Source organism: Taudactylus pleione, unplaced genomic scaffold, assembly GCF_031769625.1.
Source record: "Taudactylus pleione unplaced genomic scaffold, aTauple2 ptg000886l, whole genome shotgun sequence".
Classification (NCBI taxonomy): domain Eukaryota; kingdom Metazoa; phylum Chordata; class Amphibia; order Anura; family Myobatrachidae; genus Taudactylus; species Taudactylus pleione.
The window spans coordinates 449,556-469,342 of record NW_028285287.1 but is presented as its reverse complement, the minus strand read 5'-3'; the positions used below and the strand labels follow the sequence as shown (position 1 = coordinate 469,342).

Genomic DNA, 19,787 nt, shown 5'->3' with positions numbered 1-19,787 from the left:
TGCGAGATTTACCGAGAATGAATCCCATGGCATCAATTCCCGCAACAAGATCAATCTGGTCACTCTTAAAGGGTTTCAAAAGATCTTCAATGCAGTCCTGCAAAGCCTAAATAGATAAAGGATAGAAGACAATATATGCTCATTGTAACCAGCGATATATAGAAGGATTTCCTACACGTTGGAACAAAAGGCATATTTACACATTAACACTTGCTGGTGCAAGTGTTGATGGTACGCACAATGGTTGCATCTAAAGATGGATAAAGTCCCAGTCCTTGCACTGTCAGACGCACACTTGTACATTAAGGGAAGAGCTTTTACCAACATTAGCATAAGGTCGTAGGCGTGAGTACGGCAAAAGACGCTAAAGCGGTCATAGCCTCAGAATCAGCCCCTTTATGCTGCTTTCCTATAATATTAAAATCCTTGTTACTGCCACAACATTATTACATCTGGTAATGTATGAAGTAGGATATAGGGCCTAATTCAATTAGCCACGAAAAGTGTTGTCTGGCGAAAAGTGGATTGAATTCGCCTCATTCGCCTGTGTTGACGTGATGTTTTCTCCATTGCACGTCAACAACCAGAGACCAACAAAAAACCATGGGAAGCAGACAGGACGCATTCAGTAAATAACTAGGTAAGAAACTGAACGACCCAGATATGAGTCAGTATAAAAACAAAAAAGACAAAAGCTACTCCATCCAAGTTAATAGACGAAACAAAAAAACAACAACAAAAAACAACAGCAGCCACACTGTGAGCCTACTCTGCACTGAGAAACTACTCCTATTCCCCCTGCATAATTAGTCTGGACACACTAAGGGCCGAATTCAATTAGCTGTAAAAAGTGCCACCTGTCGAAAAGCGGAATGAATTTGCTTCATTCTCCTGTTTTGAGGCAATGTTTTCTCCATGCGCGTCCCTGCTTTTTGCCCTATTCATTTGCAAAACAGGAGTGATTTACAAAGCGAAACTAGCAAAAAGGACATCTTTTTGGGAGGGCTATCAGGCTGTACCCCATAAAAAGCTTCAGTTACCCAGGGAATCAATATAGAATAGTAGTAATAGCCCTAATAAAAGTATTTAGTAACTTATTTTGAGATAAAGGGCTGTTATATTTGCATATGTGTGGAAAAATGACAGAAAGCAATGTTTTTCATGAAAAATAAGTACCGGAGTTAAATTTGGGGTACCTGAAAATGGGTACTAGTATATTTTGATGTCTTTAAAATGAAGATTTAAAAAAATCTTAAAAATACACTTGCTGCAGCCTCGTGCAATCTCAATAACACCCCAATATATTAGGCCCCCCACTTTTTACCCATTTTCAAACACTTTTTATATTTTCACCCCAAAAATTCCATGTCAATTATGGGGTGAAGTAAGATATATTTTGTATTTATTTTGACTATCTAGTCATTAGGGGGGGTTTCCGAAGGGTTCTGGACCAAGTCCCCACATTTGTACCCCACAATATGGATTTTGCACTTCTTTTCTCCTGCCTTTTTCTGGAGAAACATTTTCGCCTGTTTTTGCCTATGGAGTTTTCGCCTAAGCAAAAAACCCGGGGAATTGAATATGGAGACACTAAAAATAGGCGAAATGTGCTAATCGGCGAAAACTTTTCTCCAAACGGCACTTTTCGCGGCTAATTGAAGTTGGCCCATAGTTGGATGCATGGAGAGTTTACTTACAATACTGTACATAATAGTCCTCAGACAATATTTTTAAATTGACATTTATTTTGGTCCTCATGATTGTCAAACTTATTTTTATTGAAAACATTTTTTGATGGCCCATGCAGGATATGTATTATTTTTACACGTACACTGCTCTTGGTGATAAGCGCAATTATTGTTATTTACATGCTGATAAAATGTGGTTGGAAGAGGACCATTATTAGCCTCTATGGGGCATAGCCAATTGGGTGCGAGCTTTAGCGAGGTAAAAAACTTTGCGCCCTTTTGCCCAATTTTAGATTACCGCAGGTATACGGGCTCCCGGGAATTCCCAGTTGGGCCCTGGTGATTCATAGCCACGCCCTCTATCACGGGAGGGCAGGGCCTAACACAAATCACTTTTCACTATAGCAGGCTGTACACAGCAGCTGCTTGCCAGGCAGTCATCAGAGGCTGCTGACTGACCCGGAAGGGGCTGCATGCTGCAGGCTTCATCATCACTGACTCCATTTACCAGAATCAGTGGTGACGTCTGCGTGGGGAGTAGCTCAGCCCAGGCTGCTGCAGGAGAGACACAGAGGAGACAGGTGACAGAGGAGCCAAGTCGGAGGCTATCTGTACTGGCTGGCAGCTACAGGTGGCGGGCGGGTTAATTTATTTATTTATTGGACCGAGCAAGTGCACTACTGGGAAATAAATCCCATGACACTCTGCAGAGGGGTCAGAGGAGCATGTGCTGAGCTCTGATTGGAGGAGGCCATCACATGCTTCTCTGACCGTGGTGATCATGGTCAGCAGCGCAACCTCATGGGAGTTATTAATTAATTGTGAGGCTGTGTCTGTTGCTCTTCCAGCTGAATGTTGCAGTGGTTATTTTGGCTTATTAAGGTTGTAGTTCTGATTGACTACAGTGAGTACTGATCCTTCTGTAACCCATCATTGGCCTCAAACTCCCCTCTATAAATCTAATGGTCTCAGTGTCCCCTATATCTCTCTGTGCCCACTATACATATCTCAGTATCCCATATACCTCTATGTATCCCCTATACAAGGCTGCTACATGGCCCAAAGGCCGCAGCTTATTCCACGGCCCACAGGCCACTACCTGCCAAGAATAATCAACCCTCAAGACTGCTACACGGCCACGGCAAGTCAAGTTATCCAGCCCTAAAGGCTGTTGCTGGACTGAGTTAATGAGGTACCTCTATCCTTAACAATATGCCCCTGTGTGTGGAAATTTTTCAACTAGGCCCAAGTGAAGCAAGCATATCTTATCAAATATAGCCACCTTTAGCCAAACTAGACATCGATGCATGATTCAATTATGCAGCTTTGGGACAAGCTAGAATACAGAGTAGGTGGCCGATTTAATCCCACAACCTCTTTATATGTACATTATTGGAACCTGACTAATCTACTCCAGCACTATAGCCCTACAGCCATCTCCAATGGGGAATTTTCCTTCTGCTATACTCCCAGACCAAAAGACAGAATAGATGCTCCACTTGCCACGCACAGGGATAGAGAAAGATAAAGTACCAATCAATCAGTTCCTGTCATTTTTCAAACACTGGGCCTGATTCAGCAAGGATCGCAGTTGCTAATATGCACGCAATCGGCCGATTGTTACGTTCTGCGCATGCATGGCAGTGCTCGTACCAGCCACAGCAATCAGGACTGCGATTGCAGTGACTACGCAGACCCATCGTAGAGTGATTTGCAGGAGGTGCAATTTGTGAGTGGTGACGGGGGTGGTCAGGAAAACGCAGGTGTGCCAGTGCGTTTCATCGCTGTTGCAGGAGCGCACATAAATTATCCACTGCGATGCCGTACGCAGCCTGAGGACTCTTAGCATGCGCTGAAATTAGCAAGATCAGAGCTTGTACAAGTGTGCGTGAGGCTGCGATAGTACTCGAATGTACCGATGGTTTTGCAGTCTTGCTAAACATTACAGCTGTGCGGAAGGTAAAGTGGGCGTCCTTATGTAGTGCAGCAACGGCATAGCGATCGTAATGGATTAGCATACTATCGCAGTTGAACTGCGTGCGTAATTGCAGCTACGATCGCAATAGCGATCCTTGCTGAATCAGGTCCACAGCCTGTAAATTGACAGGCGCTGATTGGTTGGTACTTTATCTACATCCACTTTTTCTCTCCCCAAGGCTTAGTAGATCTCCACCATACTCTCCAGAGACCCAATACTCAACTTTGGTACATCAGACATGCCACCTGCAAAAGTATCCTGCACTGCTGAAGGCACTGGAGTAATGGTCCCCACACATCAGAACGATATCGTTCCAACCAGCCAACTAGCTGGCTGGTTGGAACGATAATCTTCCTGTGTGTGGGAGCAAACGATAGTCACCCGTTTGCTCCCACACGCTGAAAAACGGCCAAAAACGGTCGTTCCAACTAGTTGGGGAAAATCAAACATATTTGATTTTCCCCAACTATCGTTCTAGTGTAGGGGGAAAGTTCCCCCCAACTGAACGATAAGTAGGCGGGCACTGGCCGCATGCGTGACATGCGTGGGATCTCGCAAGTATCGCTAGATCCCCGTGTGCAGCCTGGAGCCGGCAGCAGCCCCAGCAGGGACAGCACTATCCCTGCTGTGGAGATAGGCTAGCGCCAGGCTGTAGCTGTCGATAACGACAGCTACAGCGGGCAGAACGGTGAGGCGATATGACCGTTCATACATGGTCCAGGCTATCGGCGTTGCTATCTTGTAGATAGCAGCGCCGATAATGACAGGGGCGCATAACGCCTCTGTCATTTACCGCCCAGACCCCCGATCATACATCAGGGAGAAGAGGTATCAGCGCATCCAATGTGCGCTGATACCGCTTCTGGGCGTCTTACATCTCCCTCTGTCTGTCTGTGTGATCCTTCCTGCCTGTATGTATGTATGCATGTATGTCTGTGTGACCCTGCCTGCATATAGGATGGGATAAGTGCTCAGTGGACGGGCCAACTTCATACTTTAATAATAACAGTGACTTCTCCTTACAGCTCAAGCTGACCTGTACAGCCGCAGAATAAAGAAGCCGCTGGAACTGGTAACATCGAAAAGCCGAGCACAATCTGCAGAAGAACAGACTGTACTTCACATCTGTACAGGTCTACGGTAAGCCAAAACTCGCACATACACTTATGCCACACATAGAGGGGATAGGTCATCTACATATGGGCTCTGTTTTTAGGGGATGGGCATGTACATATAGAGTATGTATGTGTTTGTCTGTTTTACCTTGCATGTATGTATGCACTGTATGTGACTATGGGGCCTATTCATCAACACTAAAATAAAGTTTTTAAGGACTTTTTCCTTAAATAACGTTATTTTGGTATTCATGAACAGACTTAGCACAGGAGATATCACAGATATCGCCTTGCTAAGTTCCCCTGCGTTAATTTCCACACTCCCCATACATTAGTATGGGAATGTGGAAATTGTGGTATTCATCAAATTCCGAAAATTATGAATTTTCGGAATTTGATGCAGTTACTATTCGCCACTGTGAGGTGGCGAATAGCAGAATCGACTTACCTGTATCCGCGTGTGCAGGTCCCCCGACGAGTCCCTCCGGCGCTCTGCTCTGTCCTCAGGCTCCGGAGGCTGGTCGGACATGTGTGCTCCCCAGCAGAGCACAAGACAGTTTAGAAAAAAATAAAAAATAAAAAATTTTCTAATCTGTCATGTAGTCTGCTGGGAAACCACATGACAGACCAGCAGGACGGATCCGGAGGCTGCTGCGCGGACAGGTAAGTCGGGGAGGCGGGCAGGTGAGCGGAGGGGGGAGGGGGTGGGGGGGAGGGGGGGGTACACAAACTTAATGCATCTGTAGGCAGTGCTGCGCATGCACTGGTTTTACAGATGTAACAGCGCATGCGCAGCACTGTTTCCAGATGCGATAAGGTAGTGTAGGCAGGGAAAAGTATCTATTTCCCAAAAAGCTGTCATCGCAAAAATTACAGCTTTTCGGAATAGATACTTATGGAGAGGTGGAATGATGAATTCCACCTATAAATAGGTAGAACTCCATGCGAGTTCTAAACCTAATTATCTCTAGAGAATTTTTAGGTTTAATGAATAGGCCCCTATGTGTGAACCACCCTGCCTGTACGTGTATGTGTGACCCTCCTTGTCTGTATGTGTGTGTCTATGTACGACCCTGCTTGCCAGTGTGTATGTATGTGTATGTTTGTCCTTTCCTCCCTGTATGTATGTATGTATGTATGCATGTATGTCTGTGTGACCCTGCCTGCATATAGGAATGGAATAGATACTTAGTGGGCGGGCCAACTGCATACTTTAATAATAACAGTGACTTCTCCTTACAGCTCAAGCTGACCTGTACAGCCGCAGAATAAAGAAGCCGCTGGAACTGGTAACGGCGAAAAGTCAAGGACAACCTGCAGAAGGACAAACTGCACTTCACATCTGTACAGCTCTACGGTAAGCCAAAACTCGCACATACACTTATGACACACATAGAGGGGATAGGTCATGTATGTGTTTGTCTGTTTTACCCTGCCTGTATGTATGTATGTGCCTATGTGTGAACCACCCTGCCTGTATGTGTATATTTGTGACCCTCCTTGTCTGTATGTATGTGTCTTTGTATGGCCCTGCCTGCCAGTGTTTGTATGCATGTGAAACCAATACCTCCATAAAAAAAAATAAAAACCAGGAGACGGACATAAGTACAGCCACAAAGGACGTTACTTCCCGAATGACCACAGAGCTGCGGCATTTATCTAATGTCGAGCTTTCATTGGCTGAGAGGAGTGCATCCAACTTCTCAGCCAATTAACGGTTCTCACCATTGAAGTCAATGATGGTAACCGTTTATTGGCTGAGACAGACAGAGACTCTCCTCTATCAGCCAATGAATGCTTTGCACCAGGATTTCTATTGAGAAATACTGCAGCTTTGTGGTCATTTGGGAAGTAACGTCCTTTGAGGACGGTAGTTATGTACATGGATAGGGGACAATTGGTATTTTTATTTTAAAAAGACTGTGGATGCCTACTAGGAATGAAGAGGACGTGATCTACGCTAGGAATAGGTGAGTATGGAATTGTTATATACAGATGTTGTGGATTTCTACTGGGGAAGGGGACGTGATTGTCTACAGGGATTCTAGGTGAATATATGTGAGTGTGCATGTCTATTTTACTAAAAATATACTATCATGGTGTGTTTGTCTTGTGCTTATTTTAATATTTTTTTAGCAGGTGAACTACTGGTACCTGCGGAGTCGTAACGCTCCGCATGCTGGTATTTGTGGTTCTCCAAGTACCAGCATGTGGGTCGAGGCTTGCTAGGAACTTTTGTTCACCTGCAAAAGAGAATATTATTTCTAATTTTTCCACCACATTTATACACAATCAACCCGGCACCCACCGCCTAGAGGTGCTGGGGATAGCCCCGGGCTATCAGAACAGGCCTGGGGTGCTCTGTAGAGGGGGACCCCTTTATTGGGGGGAGGTCCCCACCTCCACATGGATATCCGGCCTTGGCTGACTAGCGTTCAGGTGTAATGTTTTGACCGGGGGGACCCGGTGAAAGGGTTCCCCTGGCTGTGGCATTACGCCCCCACTAGAAAGAGTCCAGTGCTGGTTATGGAGAATACGGGGGACCCCTAAATTTTTTTGTCCCCTGTATTTCCAAGACCAGGACTGGCTTGCAGAGCCCAGTGCTGGTTGTGCTAAATACAGGGGACCCATATGTGTATTGTCCCCTGTTTTTCCACAACCAGGACTGGCTCTCCAATGTCCGGGCCTAGTTGTGCTTTTAGGGGGGGAACCCACGTGTTTTTTTTTTTTTAAGCTTTTTTTTTTTTTTAACAGATGCATGCATGGATCTCACTGATCTGTGCATGCTTCCAAGTCATTTGTGAAATGACAGTCAAGTCATCCTTCTGGTCGGAACGATGTGTCATTCGGTAGTGCGTACACTGCACAATATGCAGTTATTTGTTACCAAAATTGATAGAAATTACCACATGTGGAAAGGGGGCCCTAGACCGCACACCCTGAAAACATATAAAATGGGAGGTGCTACCTGTGGAGATTATTATTTTCACATCTTTATTTTTCATCTCCCTACATGCAGCAGCAGCTGCTCTTATCTATCCTACACCTTTTTACACTTGACCTTTCCTTATTGGAGTTATGCCCTGGGGTGGCCCAGCTGGGCTGCTTTGAGGGTGTCCTGTGCTCTGAATTTCAACCCCAGTATGTTAGAGACCTACCCTCAGAGGTTACCTGGGAGAGGTGGGTAGGCCTATAACCATGGCCATGATTATGGCAAAACCTCTTTTATCATTTGGAAAATTCTATAGGAAAATGTATTATTATATATGAGTAATGTTGGAGTTGTGCATCTGTAATTCTTTTTAGATATTACCACATGTAAGGAAGACCTAAGTATACGACTGTCGACTTGCTGGTACGCAGATCTTTATTGTTCATTGATCCTGCACAATTTGCTGTTTTTGGTGTTCCGATGCGTAGAAATTGTCCAAATGGTGTTAAATATAGTTTAGTGTGTTGGCACCTTGTAGCCTGATAGACTGCAGCTTGAATCAAGCAGTATAATAGTGTTCCTGGACCTGAGTGTTCCTAGCAGCAAGGAAGTTAAGATGTGTTTGGCTACTTTAGTATTTTGCTACATAATATTATGATGTCTATTAATGAAGCAGAGAAGAGCCCTGTTTAGCTTAATACCCCTTTCTCATCGTAAACCGGGTCCAACTCGGGTCAGACCCGGGTCAGGGCCTTTCACATCGCCATAATAACCCAGGTTATTCCAGGGTTATTGCAGATTTGGTGCTTTTTAACTCAAGCCTGGTTGCCCATGTTAAAACACTGTGATGTCATTTTTAAAGGATTTTATTGGCTCACAATTATGATGACGTTTTCAGTAAAGAAAAAGGAGGGTCTGGCAAATGCTTGCAGTGCAGCAATCATGGCCGACAGAGCACATGTCACAGATGCAAAGTGTGAAAAGGGCCTGATTCAGAGATGGACGCTCTGAACGAGCGCTCGCTCTGAATCAGGGCGTTTTTTATTTTTGTTTGGCCTCCTGGCCGCTCGCATATCTGTGGGTGACCACCCACAGCTATTGCGAGCGGCCATGTTGATGGTCGCGATGGTCAAGACCATCGCCACCATCGGGCTTGCAACGAGAGCCTTGCGGTAGGGTCTCGTTGGCCGCAAGCCCCAGTGAGCTTCCGGCTCTAAATAGAGCCGGTAGCTCACCACTGACATCACTAGTGATGTCAGTGGGGTCGCCCCCAAACGGCAGGTGTTCCTTCGGGAACAGGCGTTCCTTTGGCCAGCCACCCCCCCTGCCCGGCTACCAAACGGGTGAGCTTTCGGCTCTATCAAGAGCCAGAAGCTCACTGGGGCTTGCGGGAACGAGACCCTACTGCAAGGGTCTTGTTGCAAGCCCTAGACCATCACGACCATCACCTGGCCGCTCGCAATAGCTGTGGGTGGTCACCCACAGCTATGCGAGCGGCCCAGAGGGCGCACCAAAAAAAAAAAAAAAACCCTGATTCAGAGCGAGCGCTCTTTCCAGGTATAGAGGATATAATCTCAAAAAGCCTGTCTGGAACAGCCTCTAAAAAAAATACCCAAGTACCTTACTGGAAGTGCAATATTCACTATCCCCAATGTCCTCCTAGTAGTGCAGTATACCTCTCACAACCAACGCGTTTCAATATCAAGTCTTTAGCAACCGTCTGATGAGAGGTGCACCTTACCTGTCATTTATACTGAAGATATTTTGCATCATTCCGGTTACATGATCCAAACCGGATGTGACGTCAGCCCCTTTATCCAGTAATTTAATACTTTTATCCCCTTAGATGGTGCTGCAAATAAAGACCCCCTCTCTGAGGTCCTGCGCCAGCTCTGGGAACAGTAGTATGGTGCACAGTCCGTGGGGAACTCTGATGCTACATTTGCGCACTCCACCGGAAGGGCATCATGTGCCGGCATTTCCGGGTTGCATTCCATTCCAGTGGAACGCAAACTGGTTATCCAGTTACCGGAAGTTCCCAAGTTGCGTTCCAATCTCATGGAACGCAAGCTAATGGCCTAGATACCGGTGGCTAGTAACCATAATCAATTTGTTTACTAAATGCCATTAAAATACTTGGGGATACCTAAAAATTTTTTGGTGCTGATATAAATTCATGTAGACACCATATACCATTAAAAAAAAAACAATTAAAATTAGGGATGTGCAGGCTCGGATAGGTTCGAGTTTGCACGTGGAGTTCGGATTTTTCCCTCCAAAAAAACGGAACTCAGAACGAGGCAAAACGTCATCTTACATGGACGAACATCTTCATTCCTGGACAAAAGACCAGGAATGATGATGTTCGTCCATGTAAGATGACGTTTTGCCTCGTTCTGAGTTCCGTTTTTTTGGAGGGAAAAATCCGAACTCCACGTGCAAACTCGAACCTATCCGAGCCTGCACATCCCTAATTAAAATACATAATACTTAACAGAATATTAACATACTAATTAAGGTGTATCACTACAATACAAGATGTCATCTATTAATAATAATAAATTAATATAATAAAAAATTATATTTCATCTTCACCTATTACACATACATAAAATCTCATATAATGTAGTAAAAGTAGGTTATTAAAATAAAGTGCTAAACTCATCAAAGCACTATAACATCCTGTGTATATGAATATTTTCAGCATATGTATGCACATTCAAACAATCCAACACAGAAGTGTTTTCTTGTCCTTTCCTTTGTTTTTCATATATCCATTGTTTGAAGAGGGATTGCTCCAATAAATTTACAAGTCTAAAAGGATTATCTATAACTATAAATTATGTAATAGGTGCTCTTAAAACTCTATATGTTTTAAAATGTATATGTGTCTAATCTTGTATTGGCCAAGATAAGATAGGGGCCCTCATTCAGAGCCGCACGTTAACAACAGTACGCTCGTTGCGTTCCGATGTTGACTAACCGCGCATGCGTCGGTGTTACACTGCGCATGTGCGTACGGCAGATTGCGAGTTTTTTTTCTCTCGTTCCTAAAATAGCGTACAGGAAGTGACATGTCAAATGTGATTGACAGAACAGGGCGTTTTTGGGTGTTGACGGGGGTGGAGATGAAAAAACGCAGGCGTGGCGAGGCGTTTTTGGGGCGTACATACATTAGCAGATGCGAACGTCAAATGTGTTCGGACCGTCTCATACGTCACTGGAACATCCGCTTTCCCTTCAAAATGCTCGCACAGCTTAGGGTCAGGATTACTCGACCACATTGGCGATGGCCTTCTCCTCCGTCCCTGGACTCAAGGATGGTGCTGCGATTAATCGCGGCTGGTCAGTAAAGTAATTAGTGTTGGATTGAAAACCGGCTTGGTATGTGTTTGGAAAGCAGTTTATTGGGATAGCACAAAAGCGTACGCAGGTGGAAATCAGAGCTGCTAATGTCATGATTACACAATCAATTAGCGTACATTTTTGGTGTTTTATTTTGGCCACAATTTGTTGGTTATGGCCTATTGTAACAATAATGTCATCATGTTTTAATTAGCTCCCCTTTTTTTTGGTTTACTGTGGAATTTGCATCGCTATGTGATTTTTTAAACGTTCCTTAAAGAGGCCTTTTTTTTTTTTTAAGAGGGTCAGTTTTTGCCTTTAGGGCCCGGATTAAATGTAACCCATTTGTACAATAATGTCACAATACAATCTCAGTTTTTTGTTTTAAATTTATTGTTTAAACACAAACAAATTGGCCTAATATTTTGTTGCCTTTTTTTTGTGGCAAAGATATTTGTTAAAAAAAAAAAAAAAACCATAACTGGTAACATAAACGTAAATACCAAATGTAAAAAAATTTCACAAGAAAGGAGAGGGAAGTTTTGACCAGAAAGGAATATGAGCCAAGCACAGAAGGAGTGTGGGAAAAGTCGCCATTGCTGTCACCGTTTTCTCGCCCGTTTGGCTGGGTGAGGGTGGGCGCCAGACCGGGTCCGGGATGCCATCGGGCTGGCCTGTCCAGAGGCAGATGTTGTGGCCTCTGGACTAGGCACAGGGCTAGGCACATTTGGAGGATTGGCTGATGTTGTGCCAGAGGTGGAGGATCCGGATGTTCCGGCAGGAAGGGAGGTCGGCTCCACCATGTGCTGGCGAACGAGCTGCTCCAGGGCATCGGCGATGCGGATGTTGGCCCTGGTATTTTCCGCCAGGGCCTGAGCAATGGTCACGTTGGCCGCAGCATTTTGCTCCAGGGCCTCAGCCACCCGTATCAGACTGGCGTCCATCCTCTGCAGAATCTCCGTATGGAAATCCGATTTAAAATTGAGTTCTGTGAGGAGGCCCACTGCCTGCGAGGGGGCACGTCCTGGACTGGCTTCTGCAGGGTCCTCAGCCGGATGTACTGGTTCCTCCCCTGCAGAGCCAGCAGAAATTCTGCGGCCAAGGCTCCCCTCTGGAGCAGACTCATCCGCCTCTGTCTCTGTTAGGAAAAATGCGAAAAGACTCACATTAGAATCTACATATTGGCACAATAGCATTTCAGAGTTGGTGACATCACAAGACTTACCTTGGCCAACATGAGGAGCCGCAAAGTCTGGCATGTCCGTATCCATGTTGGACACGCCAAACACCTCCACAGCCTGCACACACCCCTGTGCCAGCTCTTCTAAGTCTGTCAACTCCAATGACACAGGGGTGGGACCCCCACCTGTCCCCCTTGCATGCCTAGTCCTGTCGGCAAGTTTTTGCTTGAGACGATATTTGAAGTCTGCCCATCTGTGGAATGAAATTGGAACCATTATCCTTTTTTTTACAATGGTGTTTGTTTATAGGATGGGAAAGTGTTTACTTACCGCCGTTTGACATCCCGGGCTAGACGGACATAATCACCCACCCTATTGACAGCAACGGCGACCTCCTCCCACATTCTCCACTTCTGGCTTTGGCTCATATTCCTGGCTGCCTGGGGCAGGATGTCAACGCACTTCTGGATCAAAACCTCCATCTCCTTGCTTGTGAAATGTGGCTGCCTTTTTTTTTTGGCAGCTTTGGCGGGTTGACTGGGGCCAGCAGTCTCTTCCATGTCATCCTCCTCACCTATTTGGGTAAATATGCAGATTTAGCCACTTCACAACTTGCACAATATTATGTTTAAAAAGAATCATTGAGACAAAATGCATGAAGGCCTTACCGCCGGATTTTTGCCCATTGTTTCCCTGGTCTGAAGCCATGTCTCTGCTTCCAGAATGAAATCAACCAGAAATTCAATGTGATTTCGTGACGTATTTATACATGCGTCCTTAGTTTGCGGCCGCATCATTGATTGTGCGTCCCTATGATTCATCCTTAATTTGTGCGGGAAAATAAACACTATTTATGGCTTGGTGTGTGTGGAGTCGAGGTTGGGTTGTTGGATTGTTGGCGGTTAAGTTGGTTGGATTTGGTTGTTTGCGGTTGGAGGATTTGGCAGAGTTGGTTTTTTTTTGGTTTTGCTACAGTTGTTTTGGTTTTCCGTTCGCATTTTTTTGCTTTTTTTCCCCATCCTTTCCTGATTTGGTAAGTTTTGTGCAGTCTAATTTGTGGCCAATTGGTGTCTACTTCTGGTTTTTGGTTAGCTATTTTTTTTTTTACACTAATTTCATCTTTTTTAGTTTGTTTTGGCTTTCGGACCCAAAGACCTTTTTGTTGGAAATCTTATATATTCGAGTTGGGTAAGTCCATTTTTTTTCTTGCATTTGCGAACTAATTAACGCATTTTTGACTGTTGGTGTAGTGACTTGCATTTGCGAACTAATTAACGCATTTTTGACTGTTGGTGTAGTGACTTGCATTTGCGAACTAATTAACGCATTTTTGACTGTTGGTGTAGTGACTTGCATTTGCGAACTAATTAACGCATTTTTGACTGTTGGTGTAGTGACTTGCATTTGCGAACTAATTAACGCATTTTTGACTGTTGGTGTAGTGACTTGCATTTGCGAACTAATTAACGCATTTTTGACTGTTGGTGTAGTGACTTGCATTTGCGAACTAATTAACGCATTTTTGACTGTTGGTGTAGTGACTTGCATTTGCGAACTAATTAACGCATTTTTGACTGTTGGTGTAGTGACTTGCATTTGCGAACTAATTAACGCATTTTTGACTGTTGGTGTAGTGACTTGCATTTGCGAACTAATTAACGCATTTTTCGAGGCTTATTCATCATGTAAACCAGTTTTGCTTTTCCCTTTTCCATTTTTGGGGTCCATTTGAACCCTATTTGACGTACGGTGTGCAATGTCGTTTTCATCGATGGCCAAATGTGTGTTTCGCCTATTTTATGTGTTGGCTTGCAACAATTTGACAAACAAAAAATCACCCTCTAAATTTTTGATGTCTCATTTTTGGCTTTTTTACAGTTTATACGTATCATGACAATACCCCGGCATGTAAGCAGCTATGGATGGTATCAGAAAGCTAAGTTGTTTTATGTTACTTTTGGGGTGGCTCAAAAGCCTTACATTGTAAACTTTGAATTTCAGGTAGATCTGGGGCGAATTGTTCTGGCCCTGCTCCCGGAAGACGACCAACCTCAAACTCGTTCCAGGCATAGGCATCGTAGGCATGCAAGGCCCCAGATATTTCGAACACGTGTCACCCTTTTTGGAATGCCCGATGATGAGGTTTTAAGACGCTACCGTCTACCTCCCAAAATCATCATAGACACTCTCTCATTAATAGAAAGTGATCTTGAGCGGCAAATTGACAGTCCAACAGCAATACCACCACTGACGCAATTTATGGCGGTGTTACATTTCTGTGCCTCAGGATCGTTTCAAACAACGGTGGGAATAGTGGCGGGCATCTCCCAATCCTCCTTTTCCCGGATCCTGAGGGCAGTGATGGAGGCACTTTTCAAGCACCTCCATCATTTTATTAAAATGCCTTTGGATATGGGTGCCCTTAGTGTGGCCAAGGCCAATTTTTACCAAATAGCTGGCTTCCCACACATCATAGGGGTTGTGGATGGTACTCACATACCACTTCAGCCTCCAGCACGGCTGGAGGCAATATTTAGAAACTGTAAACACTATCACTCCCTGAATGTAATGGTGGTATGTGATGCCTCCCTCCAGATCCTGTCCCTGAATGCTAAATTACCAGGAAGTGCTCATGACTCCTTCGTCATCCGGCAATCAGGGATATGGCAGAAATTAACCAACCTACAAGCTGGTGATGCGTGGCTTCTGGGTAAGTGGAGACCTTTAGTACATAACAATGTTAAGCTTGATACACAGTGTTCCTGATGTGGTCTATTTTTTTTCACAGGAGACAGTGGATACCCTTGCATGTCCTGGCTGCTCACTCCTTATTTGGCTCCCACACCAGGGCCACAAAGTGCGTATAATTCCACACTTACAGCCACCAGGCAAGTGGTGGAGCGCTGTATCGGCCTTTTAAAAGGCCGATTCAGATGCCTCCACCGCTCTGGTGGCGAGCTCATGTATGTGCCGGATATGGTGTCTAAAATTGTGGTCCTGTGTGGGATATTTCACAACATTGCCATAAGGAGTGGTGTCCCAATGCAGCCAGAGGATGCCTTACCTGAGGATGGCCCCCCCGAGGTTGGTCGAAGGTCAGTATGTGGGGGGGCCATACGCGATGATGTGGTGGCCAGATTTTTTAGGTAAGTTTGAACAAAACTACAGTGTTTATACCTAATGTGTTTGTGTTTGTTTGCGAACATCTAATTTTGTTTTTTTTTTCTCACCATCTTCTGTTTGTTCACATAATCTTTGGCACTCCAACGCTCACTACTTCCTGCTACCCTTACCAAACCTGGATCTGGTCCTTTTGGGCATATATTCTGGAACCCATATCACAACGCCATGTTTGTGGAATCATGTTGGCATGGTCCTTCGTCAACCAGTTCTTGATTTTTTGTTTTTATTTAATTATTTCTTGGTATGTGTTGTATTTGAATTTATCACTGTGTTCTTTTTTTGGGAGTGACCACTTTGTTTTCTCTGTTATGTTGTGAATAAATGTTTGGAGAGTGAAATGGTCTTCCTTTTTTGGGACGTTAACAGCAAGTGTAACCAGGTTAACACAAGTTACATTTGACTAAGGGGTAAACCAGTACTGACGCCAGTTGAGCTAAACTGAAATATGTTTTCAGCTTCCCAACTCACACCAAAAGGAAGCCTGGCCCAACCTTGGGATTTGTAAGATTGGCCTAAGCAGCTTGCGCACCAACTAGGAACCTGTAAAATGTAGAAATATGTAATTGACACTACACCCAAAAAGGGAAATGACATTGTTACTGTTATGTGTTTCTTGTGTCTGTTTGACATACAAAGACAAAACACAATCTAACTTTTAAAAAAGGGAAATCCTTGCAGGAACAGTCTACTTATGTCATGCTAAACTATCTTGGTTTTGGATTTAAAAAATGAGCCACAACGTATATTTGTCTGAATAAATTTATTTTGAAAAGATAACAAAAATAAAAAAACTACTGCCGAAGGAGGCCAGACAGCCGGTCGAGGGCCACCAGAATGCCGATTACATGTTGCCGCATCTGCCCCACACAATCCGCCACCTCTTGCCGACGCCTCTGTTCCTCTGTGGGTGAGAAAAGTGTGTGGGTTAATACAACAATAGGGAATCCACATTAAAAAAAAAAAAACACAAAAAAATCACTCCTAAACCGAAAAAAAAAAAAAAAAAGGGGGGGCTGGCAAAAATACAAGGCCTAGGTAAAAATTCCCACAGGTATGATATGTGTATGTTGAAATCACCAGGAAGAGGTAAAGGCAAACCTTCAAAATCACCAAAAGTCAAGCCACAAAAACACGAAGAAAGGCACGACACATGATTACATACAAACAGTTTGTGCTTTAAAAAAAAAAAAAAAAAAAACATACCGGGAGCCAAAACGGGAGCTCCGGAAATACCTCCATGATCCTCCTCGGAGGATCCGTCATTCCCCAAAGAATGGGGAGGAGTTATGATGGACTCCGGGGAGGGGGTAATTGGAAGAGGGGTGGGTGGAGGAGAGGGGGAAGTGGGACGGAGGGGAAGGAGGCCCGACATTTCCGGGAGAGGGTCTGGGAAGGATGGGGAGGAGTGGGGAATAGGGGAAAGATTTGGGGTGGAGTGTTGGCTGGGGGTTGGGGATAGTGGCCGGGAACGCCGTCTGGACGGACGGTGACGGCGGAGTCTTGGCTGTCCCCCTAAAATATGACAAAGAAATTGCGGTTAGTTTATGGACAAATCCGGGCAACAAAACTAAAAAAAAAAAAAAAAAAAACAAATAAGCCAAATAGCAGTAGAATGAATAAATCAGAAATAGAGGGAAAACATGCACACGCAGATATGAGTACAAATAATAAATAGGACAGGCAGGAAAACATGCACACGCAGATACGAGTACAAATAATAAATAGGACAGACAGGAAAACATGCACACGCAGATATGAGTACAAATAATAAATAGGACAGACAGGAAAACATGCACACGCAGATATGAGTACAAATAATAAATAGGACAGACAGGAAAACATGCACACGCAGATATGAGTACAAATAATAAATAGGACAGACAGGAAAACATGCACACGCAGATATGAGTACAAATAATAAATAGGACAGACAGGAAAACATGCACACGCAGTTTGCCCCACAAACACAAACATTAAAACCACAATACATAACACTTACTTTCCAGGATCTGCATGCGAAAGCATGCCAGCAAGCGGGGCGTTCGCCGTTGCAGGTCGGACCACCTGCGCTCCAGCTGCCCGATGTTGCGGCGTGAGCCGAAGGACCGCAGGCGGGACCGTGCCTCCGTATACGCGGAGCGCTTCTGCCGGTTGGTGATGGGTTGAGGTTGGCTGGTGATCCGGCGATCCATGACCTCCGTAAGCACCAGCAGCTCGCGCCTGGTGAATGCGGAGGCTCTCATGATGGCAATGGTGTTTTTCTTAAAAATCATTTTTGATAAAGTGTGTAAAAATTTTCTGATTGGCTAATGTATTTTGGAAATTAACAGGAGCAATTTTATTGGTTAGTGTATGAGTCATGTGTTCGACAGGGCCAGAAATCTCTGGAGAGTTATGATAGGCTTGATGCAGTGACATGCGTAAGCAAATTTAAATAAAGAAATGAACCCAGGGAAATATGCGGGGATCCACAGCAATAGTACAATTGTTTAATTGTGGTTCACATGTTTTTTGAACAATAAAAGCGAATGTTTCATCCGTACGTATTCTGCGGGTAAACACAAACACGGACAAGAGTAAAGTTTCTTGCATTGTGTTGAAAAAAACAAACAATTAAGCTAATTGATACATTGATTGGCATGATACGATTGATGGAGGTAGGCAGAATAAAGGAGCAGGTAATCGACATCTGACAAGGCCACTTCCTGTTTATACTTGTGCGTGCGTTCCTTTCAAGCCATTTCGGGGATGTACGCTCGCTATTTCGTACGCTCGTTAGTTAGAGGAGGGGTCGTCAGAGTTTAGGGAGGAATTTTAGATGCGAACGAAAATACGAGCGAGCCATTGAATTTAAATATTTTTGTACGTACGCCTAACGTACGTGCGCCCGCTTGCGAGTGGGTCTGAATGAGGGCCAGGGTTTTTTAGCTGCTATTGTTAGTTTTTGCACCCTAATTGTTCCAATAACTTTCTTTAGCACCCCTGTTCCATGCCTGCATCGCATCAGCATAGATTTGTGTGGTGAGTGCAATTCATAAAGGAACGGAAAGCGCCTCTCCTGCGGATACAGATCCGCCATCTGAGGAGGGCGCAATCTGTACCACTAGCCAAACGTAGCAGGGACGTTGCTTACTTCCTTGTTGTTGGACTGGCACCAGGCACTGGCTACGCCCCCTTTTTACAGCAGGCCTAACACCACCAGTGCATGCACAGTGAGAAGCAGGCAATTTGGTCACCCAATAGGTCCGTATTCTCACTGTTTTACAGGATCGTGGAGGGTCCTGACAGTGCCGGGTCCCCGGGAAAGAGCTGTGCTGTGGCCAATTCCTGACAGCTGGCTACAGCACAGCGCCTCCCGCTGAGAAATACATAACGCTGTCTGTTATAGCAGCCAATGAGAGTCAGATTGACTCTCATTGCCTGCTGCTGTGGAAAGCCGTGCTGGGATCAAGTGTCTGATCCCAGCATCGGCACAGTATCCGTGCCCGGCGCTGGGACAGTGTGTTTGTTCCCAGCGCCGTGTAAACCACGCGGCAGGTACCTGGTGGCCAGGACGGGCCAGCGACAGAAGAATGACGCTCAGGACCGGAGAGGACTGCGGGTGTGGAAAGAAGAAGAGCTAACGAAGCTCACCCCCTCAGCCTCTTCCACCGTACAGGTAGGTGGCCTTGGGCCGCCGTCATTTACCCCTCACTAGACTACCAGGGTTGTCGGCCACTAGGCCCATGGCATAAATTCAGGCAATAGGCCTGTGGGTATATATAGGTGGGCACAAGGCCTGGGCTACATAGGGGGCATTAGGCCCAATTGACGGTATCTGCCACACAAATAGGTGTGAGTGACCTGGGCATTAGGCCCAGGTCACTAAACGGCAAATAGGTGGATCAATACTGGGGGCACTGCATAGGGGGACTAAAGGGTATTAATGTTCGTCATAATGTTAAAAAGCCGGGCATGGCTGTGTGGCCTGATTTGTAAGGGATTAGGGGAGGTCTGAGAGTTATATGGGGAGCTCTAATGCATAAATTATGATGGGACCCAGAAACTGTCAGGAAGGACCCCATTTTTTTTTAAAGTGGACGGTCTCTGGGACCCACATTTTTTCACTCACCGTGATCTCTGCTCAACTTCACTATGTTTTGCATCGAAGTGATGCAATATATATATATAATTATTTTAAGCCACTTCATGTTCTTTATGAATAGACCCCAATTTTATTTAAACAAGGCAAAATAGATGATTTGCAAACTCATCCCATTCTTTTGATAAGTATGTATGATGTGCGAGAGAGAGAGACACACACGCACATATATACATATGTGGGGATATCAAAGTTTCAATTATCCTCATGAACAGAGGCCCTGA

The 19,787-nt window shown here is 44.9% G+C and overlaps 1 protein-coding gene across 2 annotated transcripts in view; it reads right to left on the bottom strand.

The window, feature by feature from the left end:
• The window catches only part of LOC148474159 (uncharacterized), a 79,243-nt gene that overhangs the window by 14,235 nt on the left and 45,221 nt on the right, over positions 1-19,787 (bottom strand). For both annotated transcript variants that reach the window (XM_088459015.1, XM_088459014.1), the window contains one exon: positions 13-106. In XM_088459015.1, the coding sequence (XP_088315141.1) occupies positions 13-106 (94 nt within the window). The remainder of the gene's footprint in view (positions 1-12; positions 107-19,787) is intronic.